The sequence below is a fragment of the Megalops cyprinoides genome, chromosome 20, assembly GCF_013368585.1.
Source record: "Megalops cyprinoides isolate fMegCyp1 chromosome 20, fMegCyp1.pri, whole genome shotgun sequence".
In the NCBI taxonomy this organism is placed as follows: Eukaryota; Metazoa; Chordata; class Actinopteri; order Elopiformes; family Megalopidae; genus Megalops; species Megalops cyprinoides.
In genome coordinates this window covers 5,702,163-5,727,621 of record NC_050602.1, presented here as the reverse complement: position 1 = coordinate 5,727,621, position 25,459 = coordinate 5,702,163, and the positions used below count along the sequence as shown (strand labels likewise).

Here is a 25,459-nt window from a genome sequence, read left to right as displayed (position 1 = left end):
GAGAAATAGGGCAAAATTTCTCGCACTGGCAATTAGTCAGAAACGAGCCCACTTGACGTTCCACCATCTTTTCTTTTACTGTAAAACTCAGGCTCTCGCTAACTCAATATGCTGGAATGCCACAGCAATGCTGAACGAGAAAGGCTAAAAGTTAACATCAGGTAATGTGTTTCAGTGTGTGCGGTGAATGATAGAACCCTGTTTAAAAAATAAAGTTAACTTAAAAATGCAGGGTAGGTTTCAGGGCAACCCTCAGTCTCCAGGCTGAGGTATTTCCCTCCAAAACCGGAGCTGGCAGTCTTCCGCTTATTATGAAAGCAGAGCGCATTAGCGTAATTTACTCCTGTGGTTTCTTGTGGCGTGATGACCCGCAATTTGAACTGTTTACTTAAATTCAGAGAAGGAAAAAAAAAACACCATTTGCTTTTAAATTTTAACTCAGTTTCCCGAGCTTTCCTTTTTTGGCAGATATTTAAATTGGCTGCTTGGCATTTTTAGAAAATAAGTGTTGAGGCCAGGCCAGAAATAGCCCGCGCGCCTTCTGTTTTCCTCACTAAAAAGCCATTACCAGCTGGCGAAGAGCACCCGACATTTATGGACCCTCTCTCTTGAGAAATCAGCACTTATTTATTTCTTTTTAAAAATAAAAATATGGCTGAATTTGTGGTATAATTAAACCATATTAGTGACGGTATCCTTGACGTGCCCGTGGCGTATATAGCCTGATATAAATGCTCCCGTCTTTCTCGTTTCCACGCATGATCCCGCGATATGAGACGCACGTCATCTGCTGCCACCGGTCCGCGGCTCGCTTAGCATTCGCAGCGCCGCACGCAAATTGAATTCGTAGCCGCCCGACGAACCGCTTGTGTTTGTTTTTAGACATTAGAGAGAGGGGGTTGCCCTTTCGCTTGCCTTATCATTTTTAGCCAGTTTGTTCTGGGCGTGTAGCAGGATTACAAGGCATAAAGGGAGCGAAGCAATCACAGGGAATTAAAGCGGGACACTTGAACTTGCCCGCCAGATCTTTAGCAGCGGTCGGCGGTTTACTTTGCAAACTGGAGCCGCTAAAGTGTTTTAATGAACAGCTGTTCTTGGGCTTTCGAGACAGGTCAGCTAAGAGCCCGTTTCAGACCAGAATGGTGGGAAGCCCGTTTTTTTTTTTTATCTTGTTTTGGTTCCAAACGAAGTTTAACAGGATTGCCAAATATTGCTTAATTTGGCACCCTCTTTTCTGCCTTTGGTCCTAGACAAGGCCCAACAAGGCTGCCAAATAGTGGTTTTTTACATGTCACAACTTTTACTCCTTTGCCTCACATATTGCATTCACCAGGCTTAGACTGCCAGGTCGGAATTCCTTGCTATGCTCTCGATTTCTCAATACAGTAAATGCTAGAATTGTTTCTAACTGTGACCTTCAAGTTAAATGTTCTAGTGTAGCACTGTGAAATGCATCTAATGCAGCTTGGTGCCCATAATGAATTTGCAAACCTGCTTTCTCAGCCTTGAAAATAAATTTTTGCTGTGATTACATAACACTGGTTTTTATTTGATGAGCTATCCTGATTTTTTCATTGGCTGATTTATTCATATCACTAGGCCCTGACATTTCCAGGGTGGCAAACGCTACTGTTGTCTGTAAATGTGAACAGTAAATAAGATTACTGCACACTTTTTGTCAGGATTCAGTCATGAAAGCAACTTATTTACCTCACTTCCCAAATACTAGATCCAATTCACAGGCCATTCAGTTTGAAAGCCTTGATTGTCTGCAAAGTCTAGTGTATTGCAGTGCTTTTAATGTACTGCTCAAAAAAGAAAACAGGCTCATTATTTATGATTAACCCATAACGCCTACTTTGTCAGCCTCAGAAACTTTTTTTTGTTTTTTTTTCTGTAATTACATAAAGCTGCTTTTTACTTGAGAGGATGGCTGGATTTATTCACGAAAAGATGATCTCTCTTTCACATCGTCCCTTCCCGCCAGGTCCTCCCGCTCAGACGAACAGGAGAATGGGACGCTTGTCAACCCCGTCCCTCACCCCTTTCACTCTGAACATTTGTACATCCTGTTTCAGCTGCCGCCAATCTATGCATTTGATTAGACGCGGCTCACGATTCTGGGCTTGTGATGATTGTAATAAAGCCAATGTATTTCCCCTGGAAAATAATGCGCTACTCCAGCAGCACCGCAGCGCTCGGATGTAATCATATCTCTGCGTATCCCTCAGAGATGCAGAGAAGGGCCGCCTGGCGCGCGAGCCGCGCCGACAGAGCACAATACTCTAATCCAAATGTCATCTTCAGATTATCTTTTTTTTCTTCCACGGCCATTTTCAAGAATTTGATTTTGAAATGTTCTGTGCAACGTGCTGTGGGCGTCTATTCATCATCGCATCCCTCAACCGAATCGAGACAAACCCCTCAGCGACCGTCGGAGCTAATGGGGGGGGAAAAAAAAAACTATTGCTTTGTCAGTCAAAGTTAAGGAGGAATGCTGATTGAATCCTGTGAATAGTTTCTGTCATTTAATGGTGAGTGCTGAAGACCAAAGGGCATGCAGTTTCATTTGAAATCTTTTACTATTTCTTGGAATAAAACTGCAGTCAGATTTTTATCCTTCTCACGGACACTCTCAGTCATGAAAGGGTAACATGGACTGAACCAACAATCGCACTAGTTGGAGGCAGTTGCACCTCGTTCCCATTCTCAGAGGATTTTCGAACACGTATAATCTGGTGAAAGGGAGATGACACAGGAAGTTCTGTACTGGAAGTGAGGTCTAAACAACCCGAGCTCCCATGTTTATGAGTTTGTTTGGCCATTGTATGGTCGTATGTGCTGCTGCATTCCGGCACGTTGATGCCATTGAGACTGAATGCTGTAAGCTTCATCCAGACTCACACTAACAAGGGCGCTAATGTACACCGGGGGGCACAGGTACGGCACGATGTGTGAAATGCCTCCACGCTGCAAATCCATAGAGCTGTAACTGACACAGACGGGCAGAGTGCATTGTGGTGGTGGGAGAGATCCTTCCGCAGAACCTACCCTCCACCATACCACAATGCCTCCGACACTCCAAGCAAAACTTCAAAAAATGACTACGTGCTACCACTATCTTGTATTGCCACAAACAAACCCCAAAAGCCACGCTTCTCTGCTGTATCGCCTCTTTCGTGGGATGTCACACGGAATCGTGGAGGAACGCCCGTGCGCACCAGGCCCCATCCGTAGGCTGAATGTTTTAGCAACTTTTCCTTTTTGTCCACCGAAGCATGTCTAACTGGCTGGGGCAAAGCCCCCCGGGGGGGCAGGACGGGGCCGATCCTTCACGGTTGAGCGGGCCACTGGGGAACGCGGGAGGAGGGGGAAGGGACAAAAAAAAAAAAAAAAACATTTTTTAAGTTGGAGATCCAAATGTCACTTCAGGTCCCCGCCTTCAGTAAACGCAAGTCATAACACGGCTTGTACCGCTCTTCAGTGTGACCTGCCGGGCCAGGACGCCGCGGCCTCGTTTAGCCTCGCCTCGGTGGGGACAAACCGAACGCATAAACACAACTCCCCGGTAAAAGATGTACATTTCAGAGCACGACTCCGCAGCAGAGTACATGCAGCATGCTGCACTCTCGGTGGTTAACAAATCCGAAGGTGAAACAGGGAAGCCACAGGTCCAAAAATTATTGGACGCCGCCGCTGCATCCTTGCACAAGGCGCCTGGGCGAAGCTGCGAAAAATTGGTACTACATGAAACGTTAGCTGTGCAAGCTATCCTGGTGAAGGGTGTCTGCTGAGCAAATAACATAATGTAATGATGGGTCAGCCAGTCCAGTACAGCCCTGGGGCATATGTCTCTCTCTCTCTCTGTCTGTCTGGTCAATAGTAATTAAACCCTTGGCACATTCAATTCCCAGGATGACTAACCTGCAGGGCTGTTGGCGGGGCGGGCACAGATGCCTGGAACCCTGCTGTGGAAGCTCTGCTAATCCCCGTTTGATGACTGAAGCTGCAGACCTCCCATCAGGTACACAAGGCAGAACCAGGAAGATGAGAATGTGTGTGTGTGTGTGTGTGTGTGCGCGCTGTGGGGGGGGGGCTGGCAAAGGCAGCAGCAGCCTGCCTCGTGATCTTATCTGGTCCGACGTCCCCCATCTCCGGGAACAGCGGTCATTTACATTCCTTGAGCGCGTTTTGAGGGCCGCTAAAAAAAAAGCACGCCGGTCAGTCTGACCTTGCCGCCCCCCGGCACAGGCAGACGCGGGAACGCAAGGCCGGAATGTCTTCACCGACAGCTATTTTCCACACCCTCCGAACGCGACGGAACATCATTCCGACCCCCTCACCTCATTCCTCGCACACACGTATCCATTAAGCAATTCTCCGCCACCCCCCTTCTCTGGCACGCGCTTCTCTCCCTCTCACACTAAAAAGAAAACACAAAGCCCATCACACAAAACAGCGCGCTGAACGCAGCAGGACTGTTATTTATAAACCGTGCGCAACCGAAGCCGGATTTATTTTTCCTCAGGAAAATATGGGTTATTCCATTTCTAAAAATGTCTTCCTTTTGCTGTGGCTGACAGACCATGAAATAGACTTTACATCAGGTTAGCAAAGCTCCCGGATCCAGGAAACTTCCCTTTGTCACTGATCATTTGTCCCCTCCCCCGCTGTAATTGATGGAGGGGAGGTGAACCATTTCTGACCGGAATAAGACACAGGCTTGGCAAGCTGACTTGTTCTGGAAAAGCTTTATCAAGTGTGGTTTCGTAAGTGTGGAAGGACCTGAATGTCTTATTTTAAACCGTTTTCCACTGATACTGCCAGGCTGAAACACGGCTGAGATGCCCCGGGTTGAAAAGGCATTCCGATATGGCAACAGCGGTATCAAATGACAGACGAGAAGTTCAGAGCAGTTCACAAGGCTGTTGTACTCGCAATCGAAAGTTGTTTTGTTTTTGGTTCTCTTTCTCTTTACCCCAGGTTCCCAGCTCTGTTCCATATGGTTCAGGGAAAAATGGCTCTGCTTATTTTTATGTGTTGAAATTTAGTTAAATCCAGCGTTTATTTAAATGAGTCAGGTGACTCCAGGCCGACCCATTTTCCACAGAGTTCTCCTCAGCTGGTCCAGTTCATTAATCAACTCTGCCGACTGTGCAAGGAAACTGCACTCGACTCCAAAGGTTGATGTCAGTGCTGAGCATGAGGAGTGGGTGCACGTATGAGTGTGTCTGGAAGAGTGTGTGTGTGTGGTGTGTTTGAGAGAAAGAGAAAGAAAGATAGCATGTGTGTGTGTAGGTTTATAAGTGCCTAAGAGAGTGCGTATATGTGTGTTTGTGAGAAAGAGAGAAAAGGAGAGTGCATGCGTGTGTGTATGCATGCAAGTGCTTTTGAGAGTGACAGTGTGTGTATGTGAGTGTGAGAGACAGAGACAGAAGCAAAGAGTGCATGTGTATTTGCATGTGTGTGTGAATGCTTCAGTGTGTGTGCATTCTCTCAATGCATTTTATAAAGAGCAGCAACTGTACGCTGAGAGCTGCTGGGAAGTTCCTTTGCGTCTGCTCAGAGGCCCCGCTCAGCGGAAGTTTTAAATTTAGCAGCGGCGGCACGGCGGACTTGGACCAGCCCCCCCCCCTGCAGGGGCCCTTCCTGTGGGGTGCGTGCACTGCCTCCGGGAGAGAGAGAGCGAGAGAGAGAGAGAGAAGAGAGCAGGAGAAAGAGAGAGAGGGAGAGACAGAGAGAGAGACGGACAGAAAGAGAGAGAGAGAAAGCGAGAGAGAGAGAGGGGGACAGAGAGAGAGAGAGAGAGAGAGAGACAGAGAGGGGGACAGAGAGAGAGACGCCTTCTTCAAATTCAAAACAAGCTTCACCCCCATCCCCCACCCACCCAGCTTCAATCAGCTCTCTGAACCAAAAGTCTGAAGACGACTGCGACCGCGGCTAATTACGGTTTTACTGTCTGCAAATCTGTCTGCTGCTGTGTGCAGCCGACTAAGCTCACTGCTTCCTTCTGCAGAATTAATAAGTCAGAAAACTGAAGGCCAGGGGAATAAAGGAGGAGAGTAAAGATAAGTCTGTGCAGACCAGGTAAGTATATATATTTGTATATTTTAATATTTCAACCCACTAAAAGTTGCAAATACAACTTTTGAATGAAAGGCACAGTAAAAATCAGACCTCGCTGACATAAGACTCAAATGAACAATTACAGTACAAAAGCAGACAGTTTTTTTCTTTTAACACATACAAATCCCCAAAAATCTGACCGGGAGCTATTTCTGCTACCATGCCTGTGGGCGGCGAGCAGAATTAGACACTGTAAGGAGGACGAACAATGGGAATATTCCGAACGATCTAATCAAATTGAGCTTTATTGCTTTTCCAGACAAGCAGAAATTGATTCTTCCTGGATCAGTGAGTGATATTAAGTGGCCCTGTGTAAGTGCGTTGCTGGGTAATACAAACTGGGGGGGGGGAGCGGGACTTCCATCGGGAAACTGAATGAACCGTGTGGTGCGCTTGCATGCTGCTGTGATCTCCATGAATGTGCGAGGGACATAAAGCGCAGGGAAAAGCGTGGGATTGCATCTGGTATGACCTTATCCATTCTTGCACACATGGGATTTTAAATGCTGGCGTGTGCAAGACAGAGCGTTTGGGAGATTGTTTGGATGGGGGGCCCTTTTGTGTTTTGTGGGGGGTACGCGTTTACTTTTCAAACACCTTGCTCCAATCAATGCAGAATTAGTCACAGAGAGCACTGGACTAACCCTGTCGTGTTTGAAAGCCTCTTAGAACTTAGTGCCTGTGTGCAATTGGGCTGAAAGCCTTTCTTTTTCCCCGGGTACACGGAATTGGAGCCCCAGGACTCAATCCACCAGGAAAAAGCGGCTTTCATTACATGTCCAAAAAGAGATCCCTCACATCAGTTACGCTCTGTTATGTGGGGGAACAAGAATGGCATTACAGAGCAAAACCAGGGTCTGTCTTACTTCCAGCCAGATTCTTTGGTATATGCAGTAATTTGCAACATATGCACATTCACAATTCCATCACCATCTTCTACTCCTATGCTCGTTTTCCCTATGTCACTACCACTCCTAAGATTTGATTGCCAAATTGCAGGACAAAGGAAACTTGGGTTTGTTAATTGGATCTGTCCTACAGTAACACAGAATCTCCTCCAGTCCACTGCCGGCTGCAGCATGTCCACACCTTTTTCCCAGCTGCCCTTTGATGGAAAGTGTACCACGGTACCCAGAAGGTGTTCACCAGCAGAGTCTGTTTCAGCCTCAGTAAACAGCGATGTAAACTCATCCTCGCACGGCGCAGTGCATCTGGCCAGACAGCCCGGTACTTTTCACAAAATACTGGCGCTGTGAGAGCGTCTTGGAGAAACATCAGTCCGAGGCAAGCCCCCAGGGCACACGGATACACCTAGCACCCGTTCAGTTAACAATCAAGGCTCCCCCCTGCCCCCCCTTCTCACTCACCCTCCAGAAATCCCCCCTTTTCACACTCCTCCTGCCTGCTCGTCTTCATACATCGCCCCCTCTGGCTAACAGCAGGACTTCAGGGGGGAGTGATAATTTTCACTCTGCAGCCGCTCTCCTCTGACTGTCCTATCACAGAACAAGAACAAAAAAACAACACAAAGAAAACTGAAGGGGTGGGGGAGAGGGTGCTGGGGACCGAGAACAGAACTCTCCGGACGCGAGAAAGAAAAGTCTATCGTTGCTGCTGTGGGGGTGAGCGAGGGAAGGGGGCGGAGCCACCGCCGCACCCATCCAGTCCGTTCACTACCTCACGTTATTGCTCAGCTGCGTGAGGTATTCGCGCAGCTCTTTGGCCGCCTGGAAGCGTCCGTAGCGCTTTTTGGGGTGGGTGCACTCGTCCAGCAGGGCCTCCAGCTGCCCGTCTTTGGCCACGTCCTCGGGGGGGTCGTGGAGGAGGCCGCCGGTGATGCCGCGCCACGTGGCGTACCTGGACAGCAGGTTCTGGCAAACGGCGTAGTAGTTGTGGTCGACGGTGACGCGCGAGCACAGGATGTCCTTGGAGAAGGACAGGCACGCCTCCTTGTCGCAGTCCTCAAAGCGGCTCTCATACCAGACGTCGTAGTTCTCCGGTTTATCTGCGGAGAGGGAGAGGTGGGAGGGTTATAGCTTTGACTGTGGACATTCATACTGCCTGGACTCGCTGGAGGAAAATTACTGCCTTCACCACAGATTACAAATGACTGCAACCAATGAGCATCGCAAGTCATTACAGGGCCACACACTGTGCACTGCATTAACTGCTGATGAACATGGTCAGCCTGCACCTGAGGGCTTTTCTCTGAGAAATGATCACTTTTTCTTTCTACTGTTATGACTGAACAATTATACATCAGGAGGAGCCTGAAATATTTTTTTTCCAGAATTTTCTGGAGCGATTAAGTGAAAAGCAATTGTAAAGCAAAATGCAAGGAAAGCATCTGGTTAGCTCTGCCAGATGTTCAAGTAGACGTCTGTAATGCTGTCTGACCGACAAACCACTTCCCCCGAGTTGAACTTTTTCAGAGAACAACCCAGAATGCCTAATAATGTCCCTTCTCCGTAGCAGATTTAGTTCCTGTACTACTTTTATAAGCAGTTGCCTGAAACTTACAATGCTTCACAGACTGTTGTAATAATTGTTGCCTGATGAATATGCTCTCTCTCTGCTCAGCAAGGGATTTTTTTTCTTACTTCTGTGTATATCTGTGCAGGGTAAAAAGTACTGAAAAACGTTAATGTAACCATATCCAGACACAGAATCACTCTGCTTGGGCTCCTTAGTGGTTTTAGAGGCATACAGGCTGGGTACAAAACAATGTCATCTGCCCACAATAACTGGGGGACCGCAGTGGTAGAGCAGACTGGCTTTATTCCACCGCGAGCAGGGGTGGGTGGGTTGTCCAGCCACCTATGCGGCACTCAGATAGCATCAGAGTGGCTCTCCTTGCGCTGTCTGCCTCCTGATGCACCATGGGACTTGTAGTGTGAAAAGCAGTCATGTTGGCTTGCCTGTGTAACTACATGAGCCATGCACTACACTCCAGCTTGGGTACAGAGGTTGTCATGTTCAAGAGCTGTTTGCAAGTAGTCAAGGAAAAATGGGGGAAATAATAAATAAACAAAATAAATACGCCAAGTTCTGTATACTCAACATGCTGAAATAGTTAAAGCCTTAGTACTATCTGTACAAGGCAAGACGTTTATGCATAGATAAAAAAGTCTGATGCACTCACGTCTCAACATTGAGCAGAATGGCACTGATCACATTAACGTGACCGGCCAGAAGGCCCCCATTTACATCCATTTGTATGGATGGTAATGGACTTTTTTTTCCCCTCCACTAAACTGATTGATACGCAGACGGCTCCTTCTCCTGTCTCGTTTTTTTTTTTTTGTCTTTTTTTTTTTGGACAGGGGCTCGCAGGAGAGAACAAAACAGAAAGTCCAATTCCGCAAAAGCCTCTCGAATCGCATTAACCGGGAGATCGATGGAGCCTCTTGAACTGAGAACTCGGCGGCCGGCTCGGCGCTTCAGGAATGCGGTGCGGTCTCTCTCCGTCCGAGTTCGGTCAGAGACTCGCTGTCCCGCTGCCAAAAAACCCAGTCACTGGCAGCTCCCGACATCTTAGTCAATATCGCTGATGCAGACAGGGCCTCGGCCATTAGTAAAACTTTGGAGGAGGTCAGCGACACTGTCTGACGGTGCAGGGCCGGTGCGGCGGTAAGGAGAATCAGAGATCACGTTCCTTTATCCTTTGACAAAGAGCTCCTGCTTGCTAATCGCCCAATTAGGGAAAAAGCCGCCGGTGGCTCCAGCGCCTCCTCTCTGTGATTGATGGGCGCTTTGTTAGACTGCGGCGATGCTCGACAACAGTTTGTTTTCATAATCAACAGATGCGCCAAACGTCTGAGGAGGGCAACCAAGTACTCATTTGGCTTAAAAAGTGCTCTCTTGCTAAACAAAGTTCCTGGTACAAAAAATCACACCCTGAAGGTCAGTTGGCCTCCTTTCTGAAAGTTTTAAGCTTTTTTAAAACTAGTTTTAATGGTATATTTTGCTCATATATGCAGCAGATTTTATGGAACTGAACCGTTTGCCTTGGTTTCATCCCCAAAACACACAATAGTCTGGTTATGTGAATGACAGAAGCAAAGAGAACTTTTCTGCAAATTTTCACACAGCCTTCTGTTCCCCCACGCTGTGACAATCTGGCCTTTGTCACCGGCTATCGGCCACAATCTACTTTGCCATGGCAACGTGAGCTGACCAATCGTGGCGAAGGTAAAAAAAAAAAAAAAAAATGCCACTCCCTCGAATTCCAAGAGCCAGCTCACTGTAAACATTTCACTCGGTAATGCATTTCCACGTTAGCCATTCAGCATGTTATAGCATTGGGCTGCAATGTCTCCCAGGTTCAATTAAAAACCTAAAAAGGTAATCTGGAAGAAAAAACCTTAAAATGTAATCTGGAAGACCTCAGTCAACCCTGTTCCATTTCTCCTCATTTTGGATAATTTTGGTGCTTTTAAGATGCCTCTTCCCCTGGCTGCCTTAATGGTGGAACAGGCTTTCTAGCCACCACATGCCTGTTATAAAGGGGAATAAAAGGTTGCTTCATGTCGTTTGATGCCTCTGAGGGGGCTGGCTTTCTGGCAGCATCTGACACATAAGCCGTCTCGTTCAGTGACGGTTTCGGGGGGGGGGGGGGGGGGGGGTCGAGGGGGTTACAGGCTGCAGCCTACGTGTGTCCCTCCCTGGCGCGGACATCACCTGTCACACGTCAAACGCGCGTTTGAGCCCATCTGCTCACCCGGTCAGGGGGCCTTGTACGGCTGCCAACGCATCAGTCTGTGTCACTTCACCCCCCTTCGCCGGCCCCCTCACACCCCGCAACAGCGCTCCTGTTTCCAGCCAGCCTAATTTCAACCTGCCACAGCTGCGCCCCCTCTTACTTTTTTTTCCCCCCCAAACAAAAAGGTACGCCGGTAGCTTTTGTCATTTCCATTTAGATCGGTCAACACGATCTGTGTGGTCTCTTCCTGAACTGCCGTTTCTGCTTGTTCACCAAACAGCCTCCGTCTTGGCTGATGCTTAACAGCTACATTGCGTTCTCAGCTCGCACACCTGAATATTTACTGGAGCAATTTCACCTCACTCAGGGGTTACAGAAGCAGCGGCCCCAGCCTGGATTTCAACAGTCTGGTAGAGATCTGGATACCCTGAACGCTGGACCTCATTGTGAAACTGCAAGCAGTGGGTTTTATAAAGTGCACTGCAAATTACTAAAGCAAATCGATGGCCTTGTCATAGTCATTAGCTGGTCAGTCAGTGTGCAGTAACATAACGGCTAATTAAAAGAATCTTTGAGAATCAAATTAGCTTTGCTTTGAGTAATCTATTTACTTGATAACAGGATAAGGAAGGCAGGTCTCATACTGAAACACATATTGAAATTGCCGAGGTGTAATCCCTGAATTAAGTGTTAAGAGTTAGTCAAAATTAATCAAATGAAAGTGGTTTCCTGACTATCCACTTGCGTCTGGGAGAGAAATTCACCGGCTGAGAGTGAGAGGACCGATGCTTACTCTGCCTTATCAGCCTCTTGTCCGCCACGATGACGTTTTCCGCGTCCACGACGATGACCTTGCCGTCCCGCGGCCCCACGGCGAAGTTGTCGAAGCTGACGTCCAGGAGGTAGAGCGCAAAGTCGAAGTCGTTGTTGGTCAGCTGCTCGGCGATGTCCATGAGCTGCCGGGCCAGGTCCACCCGCTGCTCCCAGGGGGCATTGTAGTAGCTCCACAGCTCCTCCCCAACGTAGTTCACTGCCACCATCCGCCCGCATGCCCCCAGGTACTTGGCGAACGGCCAGCCCTCGTCCGAGGGAAAGCTCTGCGGGAAAAATAACAACAAGGATATGAGAGCCCCCGGATTTAATTTCACACAAATTAATCTCCGACAAGGACCATGGGCTCTGTAATCATTGTCATAAAAATGTGACCGTTATTGCTAAAAGCCGTAGTGAGCCTCAAGTTGACTGTAAACAGGGTTTTGAAACTGTACTGTAAAAAGCGCAGGTACAAACGCCATGATGGGAACGTCTGATTGGCAGTGCAGAGTTTTTAGCCTCCCGCCGCACGCCCACACACCCACCTGCCTGCCCGCACACGCGTGCGCCCCACAAATGAGCACACCGCACAGCTGCTGCATGCCTCCAATTCAGCAGGTCTCAAAAGACCTCAGGAGCGTTAGCCTCATTAATGCTACCGCTCCCCGTAATTCCGGGCTTCTGCAAAGCCAAGGCAATTAAGGACCAAGGGGGGGGACATTAATAAACATTAAAAAAACAAACACACTTATAGCCACCTACCGGAGAATTTAAATCCGCACTGTTTAAACGTTTACACTGACGTGCCATCGGCTTTCTCAGCACCATGGGTTAGGGTGATGGACTTATTTTTTCACTGCATTTGCCGTGAAACTTGTGGGGGGGTGAGCATGCATATCAGTTCGTCCCTGGGAGGGAACGTCACAAAGAAACCCTCAACAATGGAGTGCTGGCGGACAAAAAAAGCACTTGCGATGCTTATGGTGTAAAAAATCTATTTGCCTTATGCTTTACAATAGTAGAGACTGGACACCAATCCCACCCCCAGAGGAGCACAAAAAGTGTGATTTAATATGCATGGACGGAGCAGTTAATTGCCTCAGTCTCCCTGTGATTCATCTGAGGGTGTCTCCAAGACCAGAACCATGTGCGGTACCAGATCTGGACAGGGACAGTGTGTGGTAGGATATCTGGAACAGAATCATGTGCAGTAGGATATCAGGCCAGGGACTGTGTGCAGCAGGATATCAGAACCGGGACTATATGTGGCAGGATATCGGGAGCTTTCCCACATGTCAGGGCTGCAGCGGGCCGGCAGTTAGACAAACTGCCTCGGGGGGGCTGTGGGCTGAGTCTCCCGCAGAGTCAGACCAGAGACTTTAATAAGGGCACCCACTGCCTCTCTGCTAAGCACTCAGCATCAAGAGAGATGGATTGTGGGTAATGGCCCTGCAACAGCCCGGCGCTGTGTCCAGGGATTGCATTAGTACATCAGCTGCTTCACGCCACAGCAATCGCTGTAAGCTCTCTAAAAACCACTCAGGCCTGACAGGCTCCTTACTGCACATGTCACTGAAGGGAGACTAAACAATGAAAGGAACACAATGCCTGGCCCCATTTCCTCCTTCAGACAGAAATCCAGCAGCAGAGGTCGGCCCAGTCCTCACAGTTCATCAGAGCAACAGTTTGGATAATACCGCTCTGTTGTAACAACAGCTCTTTTTTCAACACAGGACGTTAACTTCGAGTTGTCTCATTCTGCATTTGAAATTCAAAGGACTTTAAAAAAAAAAAAAAAGAATCACTGCAGGTACAAAAAAGTCAAGCAATTTAGCTCTTCAGGCCAGGCCTGGCAGCATGATAGAGCCGATGTCAATATCTGTCTGTAACAGCCTGTCATTTGAGACTCCACTCTCGGCCAGTTCCCACATTAAACCCACGGTTCTGACAGAAACAGCATCAATCAACACTTTTTGTGTGTTGTAACACAGACAGCGAGCATAATCCCCCCACTACCACTTAAAATCTGCTGCAACACAGGTATAGAAGTAACCTGCATAATTACTTGGTTATAGTATATGATTATGGATAACACTGCAAGTTTCATCTAAATGATACCATCTCGGCCTCCGCTGACAAGCTGGCTATTCCAACATCTGATTATATTTAGGTTTACTTATATGTTTACATGAAGAAATAGTGATTACTGTTTAAAAATTGTTTGAGATATCTCTTATGTTTGAAGAAGACCAGGCTAAACGAGAACTGGCAAATTTCTGGCCTGTGTTCGTCACAGAAGATGCTACAAAGTGGTCTTGCAGTTCAAGGTGAAAAAAACTTTGCTCAGAACAAGTGTTAATTTATATTCTGTCATTTATCTTTACTGTTAGTTTTCCCACACATGACCCATTTGGATAGCTCAGCAGATTGGGCTAGAATTTGTGATATTTCAACTTGCTTTAAGGATACAACAACAGCGACCCAGCTGCAATGTTAACCTGTGGCCTTCCAGTCATAGGCCTGGTTCAGCTAACCACTGCTCAGTGCTATCGCCTTACACCCAAGTCTCAAATCATGAAACGACCTTCGATCCTAATCCTTCAAATGTCCTTAATGCTCAGAGGGAGAGACTAATGCAGCAGATAAAGTTAAAAAGCTGAAGGTCAAATTCTAGTTTTCCTCGTTTGGTGCAACCAGAAAGTGAAGATTCTGGTACAAGACTGGTTTCCTGAGCTCTAAGGTGGGGTGGGGGTGGGGGTGGGGGTCGGGGTGGCACTACGCTGAGCCCATTACTTCACCCCTCCTCGAAGACTGCGTCTTTCAGAAGGAGATTTCAGAGCGAAACCCTGGAACCCCCCCGGTCACATAATCGGCGGAATGTTTCTCTCTGTCACAAACAATTGGCTCCTTGTTCTCCCTGGTTCATGTTGTCCTTGGATGTGGCCGCTCCCCAGATGGTGACATTCGGGTAAGGGGGGGCTGGGGGTTCATCCAAAGCATGCCTTTAAAGATGGGGTGCATCTTAGTCTTCTAGACTGTGCAGTAGGAAACGATCGCCCCATTATTTCTTTCATCTCCAAATTTTTTTTCATCTCTGAAAATTGAAGAGATAAGGCTGCTTGCTGCCATTTCTCATTCCATTTCCTCCACCTTTCACACCTACTTGAGTCAGATCTCATAATACAGTCAATGACACAGAAACAACCGCTCAGACAGCCAACAGATATACGGCTGAGTGGTGCGGTGTTTAGCATGCTGGGCCTGAAACCAGAAGATTATAGGTTCTGTTCCTGTAGCCTGGAGTAAGGTAAGGCTCTAAATCATTGCAGTTGCTTAAATGCAACTCCCAGCTGTTTAAATGGAAAGTGCGAAATGTAAGCTCTGCAAGCTGTCCTGGATTAGGGAGCCTGCTAATACAAGAAACAGTAATAAGTTAATCTGATTGGATAATACAGTGGTACGAATGAAAATAATGATAGCAATAATAAGAATAACAGTAATAAATCATAAGCTTGGTCAGCGAGCGACTGGCAGCTGCGTTCTACTATCTGCTGACCAGGCGTGGGCTGGAAACCCGACACCGCAGGTGCGGCGGGCCACGTGTGGCGGAATCCCGCGGGCCCCACGGCCGTCCCCGGGGGGCGGAGCGGCAGCTGCTGCACGCCGTGCTGCAAAGCCACCGTCCGTCCGGGAGTAGCGACCTCGAAAAGCCATCCTGCCTCCCCCCAGCAACGCCACAAAAGCACAGGCTTGGCCGGGGCGCAGTGAAATCCGAGGAGCAGCCTGCCCCGCAAAACCTCCCCACCCCACCCTCACTTCCCCCCCTTCTCCTTGGCTCCGCAGACGACATGTCCCCGCACGAGTTTGGCAGCTGGCACACCAGGTGTAACACCCCACCCCTGCGCAGAGGAAGCTAACGAGACCGTAAATTAGCGCCAGGTCGTTGGCGAAGAAGCGTGGAGTAGCGACGCAGCAGGGTGAGCCGCTAATCGATTCTAAAGATGCATTTCAGAGCTTGGGGGGGGGGGGGGCTGTTTGAGAGCCAGCTGAGCAGAGAGGTGCTGAGGCCCCTCTGGCAATGTTCCACCCCAAGCACTTGGCCTTTATTTTGAACTTCTGCACTGACCCCAGATCAGTGCCCCGTCTGGTATTTTCCAGTCCATTAAAATTTAAGCAGTCGGACCTGAGTGTGCGCCGGGGCCCGGGGGGAAAACCCAGCTCTCTTCTAGGCAGAGTCCCGTAACAGGCCTGCCCACAGCACAGTGTAGCAGATGTACAAACAGCCACCCCTGCAGAGAACATGGGAGGGGGAGCTGTGAGAACCAGAAAACACGCTTTGCTTGTGTCATAGCCTTGTAACATCTTGCTGGTGGACGTTCCAAATGGACTAGTGGTTAAAGTCACATTAACGACTTCATCTTTCCGCTTGGACACGTCAGCAACTTGGGTCATCAGTCAGAGGCACGGGCTTCATGAGCAAAATTCCCCCCCCCCCCCCCCCCCCCCCCGTGTGGAAAATCGGGTTGGTAAAACGGGCTGGAGGAATCGGCGGAATCTTCTGACAGCAGGAGGGAAAGAGCGGGTGTGTCGCCTCTCCAGGGGTACACCCTGCTATCTGTTCTCCTCAGTACCCAGAACTCCATCTGGTGCCTGACCCCCGGCCTGCAATTTGTACACAGACTCTGCAATCGGGGAGGCCACCGAACCACCGGCTGTTAGAGGAGGAGGCACAAAACTGCTCCAAACCGCACCAATTACTTTTTAAATAGGAGCGGATGGGCTGAAGCAGTGTGAGACATACCCTTCATCCTAAGATTTGACCTAAAATGTACACATCGTGTTATTTGAATAATGTCTGCCCTTTGATTTCTGTGATCGCCAGACTCATTGTACATTGTGCAACTACCTAAACAAACACAAAAAAAAGAGATAAACATAAAAACAAATAACAGACTTGCTTGAACTCAGACAAAACGCAGCGCAGTTGGTGCGAGTGTGGGCCACAGCCTTTGTTGCTGCTGTTGTGCAATCATGCCTTGGGAGACAAATGGGGGTGACAGCGTCCCGTGGCGTCCCTGCCAGAGTGGGCGCAGGCATTCACCTAACCAAACACAGCTGCCGTGTATGCGGGGCCGAGCCGATCAGGGAGCGTCTGGGGGGGAAGCCCCTCCCTCCCCCGGCCCCGTTTCCCGCAGGCAGCGTTCCCAGCAGGCTTTGGGCCGAGGCGAGCGGGGCGATCCTGCCACCGGGAGGGGAGGAACGGGTCTCACCAGCGGGCTTCCGCCCGAAAACAAAGGCCCCCTTCAGAACATCCAAGAGGGGCTCTGTGAGAAAAACCTGGGGAGAGTGTTTGCTTGGCCGCGTCAAGTGGGGTGGAACAGAGAGAATTTGAATTGAAAAGGTTCCATCTGAAACCTCCCAACACGCCAAGAGATAATCTTAAAATCATCTGCAGACCTCCCCCGCAAGAGAACTCCGCACTTGCTTTCAAAGCCCACTGGTACTATATGAGGCTGGCTACATTTTCAAATGAATGCGCTGCCTGCTGCACTCATTTTAGCGGAATATGTATGGAAATCCAAAAAAAAAAAACAGGAAAACAAGTGGCCACAGGCCACATCATAAAAGTGACTGGCTGAGGGCTAAAAACATCCCGCGAGGGTCGCTTGCTCGATTTTGCACTCAGCAGTAATGCGCAACTGCTTGAAGTCCTTTGCTGAGCAGAGGCTGGGGAAAGCAGGCACTAAAGTCCAGAGCCCGTGCCTCCTTCCCTGCGCTTCGGCTGCGCATACCCGATAACATCACGAATTGAGCGCATCTGTTGCAGATCGGCCTCTTTTCAAGTTAGCTCGCTTTACCGCAACGGACGCCGCGTTTGCTCAAGGGACCGTGTAGAAATTTTCCACTTTTGACTTTACTCGCTAATGCATGACTTTCGGCGGCGTTTCATCCTCTGAAGGGCAAATCATTTATGCGATCCCTCATACGCTGTAAATGCCCATGTGACCGCTATGCTATGTGCGCTGTAGCCGTAAGGCACTCCATTACGGGCTCTGGAGGAGCTCTCTCTGCCTTACCATTTCATCACAGTTCGCCGACTCCACTACTATCACTCTAGGCAATTTCTCTTCTGTTATCAAAGCATCAGTGCTATTCCTTATAGACTATAACTTGTGTTGTTTCCATCAAATATGTGCTTTCCTATATTAAGAATGCCAAATCAAACAACATCGATTTGACTGAACCAAGGGAGGTGGACAATATTTACGATTTAAGAAACTGCACAGCCTGAGTGCACTTTAAAGACATGAAGTTCTCCTTTTGTTTGTTCAAAAGTCAGCCGATATGTACTTTAGATACTGAAAACCACAGCATTGCTAAAGAAAAAGAACTAAAAGCAGCCACAGATGTGCGGTAAAAAAAGATCCTGAATTTACCCTTGTTTGAAACTTGCATAATGGCGGGACTCTGGGTGGCTTTATTAATTGTTTCTCATGATAAACTCAATGGGAGAGAAGAAACGTCCCCACAAACCTCTGCCATCATCAGTAGGAGGTTAACGCTGCTTTCACCGACACATCCCACCTGTCTCACTCATTAGTAACTATGCTCTAATGGACTTGAAAATTATTGGCCAGACCCATTAAGGGCAGTTAACGAGGTCTTATAAAAATGTTCCAGTTTTTGTTTTTTAAAAAGGAGAGGAAAATGAGAAATTGCTACAGACACATTAAAGGACCGGATTTAGCCCAGACCTCGTTTCTGTGTACTCAAAGACGAGCCAGTAAAAACGTATTACATTGAGAGTTAACGCTGCACAAGGATTCCCTTGTTCTGTCTTCTTCTCCCCCCCCCCTCCTTGCAAAAATATTTACAGCCCAAAGCTAAATTGTGTTCCAGAGCTTTCCACGTGACTCCAAAGTAGACGGAGTGTCCTTCAATTCCGCGGAGCGCATAGTAACGCGGTTGTCGGCCAAGAGTGGAACAACACAAGGAATTGTTTGCCCACTGACAAAGCAGCTCCGGTTTCCCACTCAAATGCAGGGCCGCCAGTTTGGCTTCAGATGGCGAGCGCGCAGAATTCCAGACCTGCGTTGGAGGCTGCCGAAGCAGGCCAAACCAGAAAGAGGAAAAAAGAGCATGAACATTTTTCCGATGCCGTCAGTGTATTAGCACAGCGTGAGGCACCGAGCGAAACGAATTTGAGACTGTTTGAGCAGCTCAGTTTATTTCGACTTGTGAAAAGAGCCCATCACAGCGGTGGTCCAGAGAGGGGTTATTTAAGTAAAATAAGACAAGAGACTTGTAACCTTAAACACCGCCTCTTGGCAAATAGTATTACCTCAGAGTTCTGTTTCCTCAGGCAAGATGAATTGCTCACAGCCTAATGCAAGCCTCGTTCATTGAAAAAAGACGCTTGGCGGGGGGGAACCTATACTTCCCAAAATTCTACCTTATTATTATTTTTTTTCACAGTTGTAAAAGAAAAATTTAAATTGAGAAAAAAAAAACAGGACCAACGGCAAGGTCATACATCAGTGTCTTAAGCTAAAACTGACATTTAATGCTGATGGAATTACTGCACTCACCACAGAGGAGGGGATAGCCCACATGGTCATTCACATTTCATACATCACCCCTCAGCGGGGTCGATCGGGCCTTTGTCTCCCAAATCGCCCGAGGGCGTGCAGGCCAGATTGAACGATGGGAGGCGGAGAGGGATATCGGACACCTCCGCAGACGCGGCTCGCCTTTGTTGCTCTAACCCTCTCTGGAGTGGAGGTCAATTCCGAACGGGATCTGAGAGCATCTGTCGATTCTGGATCAATCCTAGAGCTGGTGAATTAGGCCTTGATATTACATGTGGAGTCCTGCGAGGTGGAGGCAAACGCATGAATGCAACGCCTCATCAGAACCCACGCTTCAAGCGCTGGCTGCATTTGGATCTCAAAATGAAGGTGTCGCAAGTTAAACTGCGTAGGTTGAACTGAGGTGAAATTAACTGGAATTACATAAAAGAAACTTTTTTTTTTTCTGGAAATGTAGTGCATCCTAACTAGCTCGCGGCTAATTTCCAAAGGATTCCTCAGATCTCGTGGCTGAGCCACAGACTAGAGTCTTATTCCCAGTGTCCATTAACAGATGCTGATCTTCAATTATTAAGAGTGGCATAAATACATTGTTAAAATTCAGCGTTGCTCACTAAACCCCACTGCTTATGAGACACTGGCACATAAACCTTTACAAATGCAGCACTCCTTGTGCAACTGTCGTCCTTGAAGTGGACTGAGCAGCCTCCTGCTTAGCAGATACCGCCCATTGTGCACAAAAGGTTGGGTGAAGAGGTGAATCACACCCTATAACCGTGTCTGGGTGAGGCTTATTTGCAAAGCACTCAACCAACAGGTTCTATTTTATTTATAATGGATGATTCAGGCATAAAATGTAGTAAGAATGAAAATTTTCTGGGCCTCTGTAAGACTAGCAATGAAATAAGGCATAAAACGGAAAACAAAGAGCATCAAATGAAAGGTGTAGGTCATATTTAAAAGCTCTATATAGGTCAGGACTACCCCTACCTATCTATCACCTATGCGCACGCGCACACGCAAACGCACACGCACACGCACACGCACACGCACACGCACACGCACACGCACACACAGAGTTTTGGGCACAAATGGATGGAGCCCTCAAAAGTAGGATCTCGCTTTTAACACTACTGCTGCTGGATCAGGCTTAGCCCACACATCCGTCGAACCACAGCAGCCAGGAGAGAGGCGACCTGTCGGCGCGCGGGTCGTACCTGGAGCACCAGGGGTTCCGGGTTGAAGGCCAGGGTCATCAGCAGCTGCATCCTCTCCGTGTCCTTGAGGTTCTTGAGCAGGAAGCTCCCGGAGTCCTTGGTCTCGGCGTACCTCCTCACCACGCGGTCCAGCAGCCTCTGGGAGGGGCAGTGCACCAGGTCCGACCAGCCCTCCACCACCTCCGGCGTGAGCAGCCGCACGTCGCCGTTGAGGCGGGCGAACTCAGTCTTGTAGGCGGCCTGCACCAGGTCGCAGCGGGGCCGCCCCGTGGCCCGCTTGCAGATCTTCTGGTCGATTTCGGCCAGCTCCTGGTTGGAGCCCAGCCGCTTGAGGACGATCCGCCGCGTCCCCTCCCGCGGCTCGCCGTACTGCGCGAAATGCACGTTCTTGACGTTGAAGAAGTCCAGGAAGCGCAGGCGGCCCCACGTCTCGAAGGAGACCTGCCCGTTCATGAACTTGCGGCACCAGCTGGTGCCGAAGCACGCCGGGCACTTGTTGAGGCCGATGAAGCGGCGGTCGGTGAGCTCGTTCCGCTGGAAGGAGGCGAACAGGCTGTGCGTGTTCACCAGCAGCACGACGAACAGGCCCAGCACCAGCAGGAACTTCAGGCACCGGTACAGGCGCCCGAATTTGAGAGAGAGGAAGCGCAGCATGTCCTCGCATAACACGCAGGCGTGTTGGGGGAGGGGGCGGGGGGTGGGATTGTAAAGTCTGACCAGAGAAGGGGTGGGGGGGAGGGGTAGAGGGGGGAGGGGGAGGCGGTCACTGTTTCCTCATATTCGATTGGTTTCTCATCCTCTACAGGCCTCCGTGTGGGTGGAGCCACAGAGGCCCCCTGCTGCCAAATGTGCCAAGACCCCAGCGTCCCATCTTCTCCAGCTCTCCGCCAGCCTGCCACATGAAACACCCACCTAAAAGGAACAAAAAATTAAACAGACTGAAACGGGTGGCCAAACTTCAGAAATTCCTTGTATCGCAAAGTATGACAGTTTCATCACATTCACAGATGATTGAATGCTTCAGGCTCACTGCACCTCCGGAGCAATGATCTAAAAATAAAGAACGGCAAACATCAGGAGTCGAAGTGGCATGTACATCTATTCTACAAGTTTTACAGGACGTGCATAACTTTGAGCTGGAACGAGACGAGTCACGTTCCAAAAACAATCTCTGTATGTCTACCAGGCTTCCGCTGGAAACGGCTCGTCTTGCGAAACACACACTGACGGACACCTGATTGACTTGGATTATTCATTCTGAATGAACAGTCTTGGCTGGAAATAACTCATGTGTAAATGTAAACAGAGTCGTTGCTATTCTGAGGTGCATTACCCTGTCTTTTGTTGTTTCAAGACTGTGCGAAACGTCGCCCCGCCAAATGCAATTTTACCTTTGATCACGCATAACCTCAACCGCTGTTTGCTCATGCAAACAGAGTAGAAAAATATCACAATCTATTCACAGACTGGAAGTCTATATAATGTTCATGTGCATGCATTAACTTACTTCCTTCAGACCAGATGTGACACCGGTTGGATGGGAAAAGAGAGACATTCAAATGAGCAACTTAATAGATCTGACACTGAATATACAAGGTGCGTGAATGACATTCAACTTTGACATTACTGAGCATGTCTGCGTCAAAAAGAGTTCCACAACTCGAAAAAGTGAGGATTCGATTTCTGAGTCACTGACCCTTTTAAATGCCGGAGTTCAAAATCTTCGCACTTCATCCATCCAAAATTAGCACCGTATGTGAAAATGAATAAATTACTACTGACAATAAATGACATTCATAGCAATGCTTGCTTAAATGTACTTCTTAAACTTGGCTGCCTCTGCTGAATCAATACATAAAAAGAAACTCATTGACAATCCTAATCTCTGCTCTTCACAATTAACTTTCATCGAGCATACTAATTGATGAAGTGACAAGCAACCATAAAGACATCTGGAGGTGTGCCATAACAGGGTTCTCAGCAACACATAAACACTGGACATCACAATACCTTTCCCACAACTGCCTGACATCTCATTTTGTCTCCACAAATGCTAAAATAGCTTAATAAGATCCAGCAATGCTTCATTTTACGAACTTCTAAGTGATCCTTATCAGAAACTTCGAAGCTTAAAAAGATTTATGAATCTGTTGTTAAATGGGATCAGTTTCAGGTGGATGATCTAAACACTGAATATGTTCAGGGAAACTTGACAGGGGAAAGTACCCCAGCTTGAGGTTTGTGAGGCGAACTGATGGGGCCTAGGATCTAAAACCTCCAAAAGGGCTTTATAATCCTGCCAATTCACATCTTGCCCTTAATGCTGACTGATGGACTTTTCACATATATAAACACTGCAAGTTCTGTGGTTGCAGAAGTGAGCTCAACATATTAAAAACAATAAAGCAAAGACTGTCATTTAAGATTACGGAAAAAAACCACAAAGTGTGAGGACTGTAGAGACCAGCCCTCCCCTACTTGAGGTCAGAATGACTGGAGAAGACACGTCATTCCCTGAGGATGACAGCCTACTCCACAGGCGTCAGTCAAACGACAGAAACACTCATCACGCATCAGAGCCAACCGAAGGGTGGCGGTTCAGGTTTTAGCATTCAGAGGAATCAGCCACACGAAGCACACCCTCGCCGCTCAACCCCAAACGCAGACCAGCTTCAACCAGCTTTTCAAAGCAGGTGAGCCAGACAAGCTGAGACAAGCCGCCAGCCTGACTCCACCACACCCAGAGGAGGCCCGTTCAGCAGTCACGAGTCATGATTTGCTAGATTTCCTTGTCGTTCTCACACTCCATATGAATACTCACGGATGTATGATGGGTCTAGTACACATCTAAATCGATCAGGATACTCAAGCGAAGAGCCCATACATATCAGCTTCAACACGACTACTCAGATCGGATATCTGATTCGGTATTGTATTGTGTTCCTATTGCCTTCAGAAAGATGAGATCCCTGTAGAATCAATCAGTGACGAGATTGGTTTCACAGTGCAATCATGCAGAGCTCCATCCCTCATGGAAAGGATGACATCAGACATCAAGGGGTAAGAGAGTGATAAATGGCTATAAAATGACCTTTCTGACCTTTGCAGTGATTAAATACCAACACGGCAGCCATTACGGTACAGCAGCCACGGCAAATGTAGAACTCTTCCATCAGGCAATATCCCATGTCACAGTGCAAATTGGGTTTAAACATCACCACACACATAGCCTTGTGTTTTAAAACGACCTCCACAGCCCGTGGAAACCAGCTCCTCAGGGTAGAACCAGCCCAAAAACAATGGAATGGATATCTTCCTACTGGAGGTTTCCTTTTCTGACCCAGCCCCCACCCCTCCCCCAAACACCTGGACTAGCACTACCTTGCTGCGGTGGAAAAGCAAGCTGTAGCATTACCAATCATACTATGTGGCAAAAACCCGTGATTCTTCTCTCCACGGATCTCATCCAAGAGTGCCAGATTAAAGTGCATGATGGGACAGAATGTCAACATGGACTAATTCCAGAGTAGTTCATTGAAGTGGTTACATAAGGATGAATAATTTAGCCTGTCACACCATCACCTGAGTCAAGACATGACATGAGAATATACCTGCAAACTGACTCAGGTAAACTATTAAGCACAGTATGGCCCGGCATTGAATGTCCCATAAAAGTCTAGAAAGCGAGGAACTTTTCGGCTCATGACTGGATTGCTCTCCATCCCTATGTCCTATCAGTTTGTGTCTCATTTAAGATTCTGCCTGACTCTGCAATAAAAGATTGGATCTACTTCAAGGTACCACATACTATGTGGCTGGGTGAAAGGGGAGCTTTATCCCTTATCAATAAGACAATACAACTAGCAGAAGGCTAGTTAGAAGAACAAAATGCTACATTATTGCTGCTTTCATGTATTTGTGATTGCGCATGTCTGTGACAGAATGCATTGCCAGTAAGTCAAGACATATTTGCATAAAGAGAAGTCCAGTGACAAAGCTACCCTCACACACAAAATAAAATAAACAAATGAAGAGAAATCCAGCAGCAGACGATGCACATGGTTACACATTACCCATGGCCTCGCTGAAATTCAGGAAGAAAAAATTAAAAACCACAGCTGTCATGGTGTTCACCCGCAGGAGTCAATATTATTTAGTCAGCCTAAGCGTTCAGCAACCAGGCGACCAAGGATGATTTAAAGACTGCCACTGAGGATGCTACGCATGCAGGATAGAACTTAGGAATCAAAATGTAAACACCTATTAGCCCCGACCCCGTGAAAAATTCGTTTTCCGTTTGTTTTGCGCCTCGTCCAAAGTTTTGTCATTTAAATGTAAATATGAATAAACTTTAATTTGCTACTCGCTCAAGATAAAACACCGGTTTACTCTTTCTCCCTGCAAGCCCATTCCTAAAATAATAATTACATTTTAGCCTTACAGATTTAAATTATTTTCTTGCGAAACATTTGATATTTGGAAACATTTGCTGCGCGCTGAAGGGATTAATGGCTTTAAAAAATATATCCCGTTGCACCTTAGGACTGGAGCTCTTCAGTGAATGTGAGAGAGGCCGTTTCTAGGCCATCATGACCCACATAGGCGGTGTATGGCTGAATCCAAGTCCTCGAGGAAATCTCATTTGTTAAGGTATAACTGAATACAACAGGCCGGCTTCACAAGTCACAGCGGCGTCCCTCAAATGATTTTCATTATGACTGTATGCGAGCGGCACCACCGAGAAAGCTAATTGACATTCCACAGCGTCGCGCTCGTTTATTAACATGTCCAAACAAACGGCAGAGCGTCAGCGCACACCTCCTCATGAATTCCAGAGTTGACAGAGAGGTCATTTACATTGAGAGAACAGGGAGCATACACATACGCAATTCCCTCGGATCGAATATGCTTTGCATCTATGACTTTATTTTTGAGATGCCATTACACCAGCAACAGCAGAACCAGTTCTTCGACAGTTAACTGAATACCGCATTGTACCGTTTATTGTTAGA

The 25,459-nt window shown here is 47.9% G+C and overlaps 1 protein-coding gene across 1 annotated transcript; it reads right to left on the bottom strand.

Moving 5' to 3' along the window:
- Positions 1-6,125: 6,125 nt before the first annotated feature.
- Positions 6,126-21,143, bottom strand: LOC118796071 (divergent protein kinase domain 2A). The gene is made up of 3 exons (XM_036554902.1): positions 20,448-21,143; positions 11,622-11,925; positions 6,126-8,131 (listed from the first exon to the last, which is right to left on the bottom strand). Exons 1-3 carry the CDS (start codon positions 21,099-21,101, stop codon positions 7,800-7,802), a joined length of 1,290 nt encoding a protein of 429 aa, XP_036410795.1. The 5' UTR covers positions 21,102-21,143; the 3' UTR covers positions 6,126-7,799.
- Between the last annotated feature and the right edge of the window lie 4,316 nt (positions 21,144-25,459).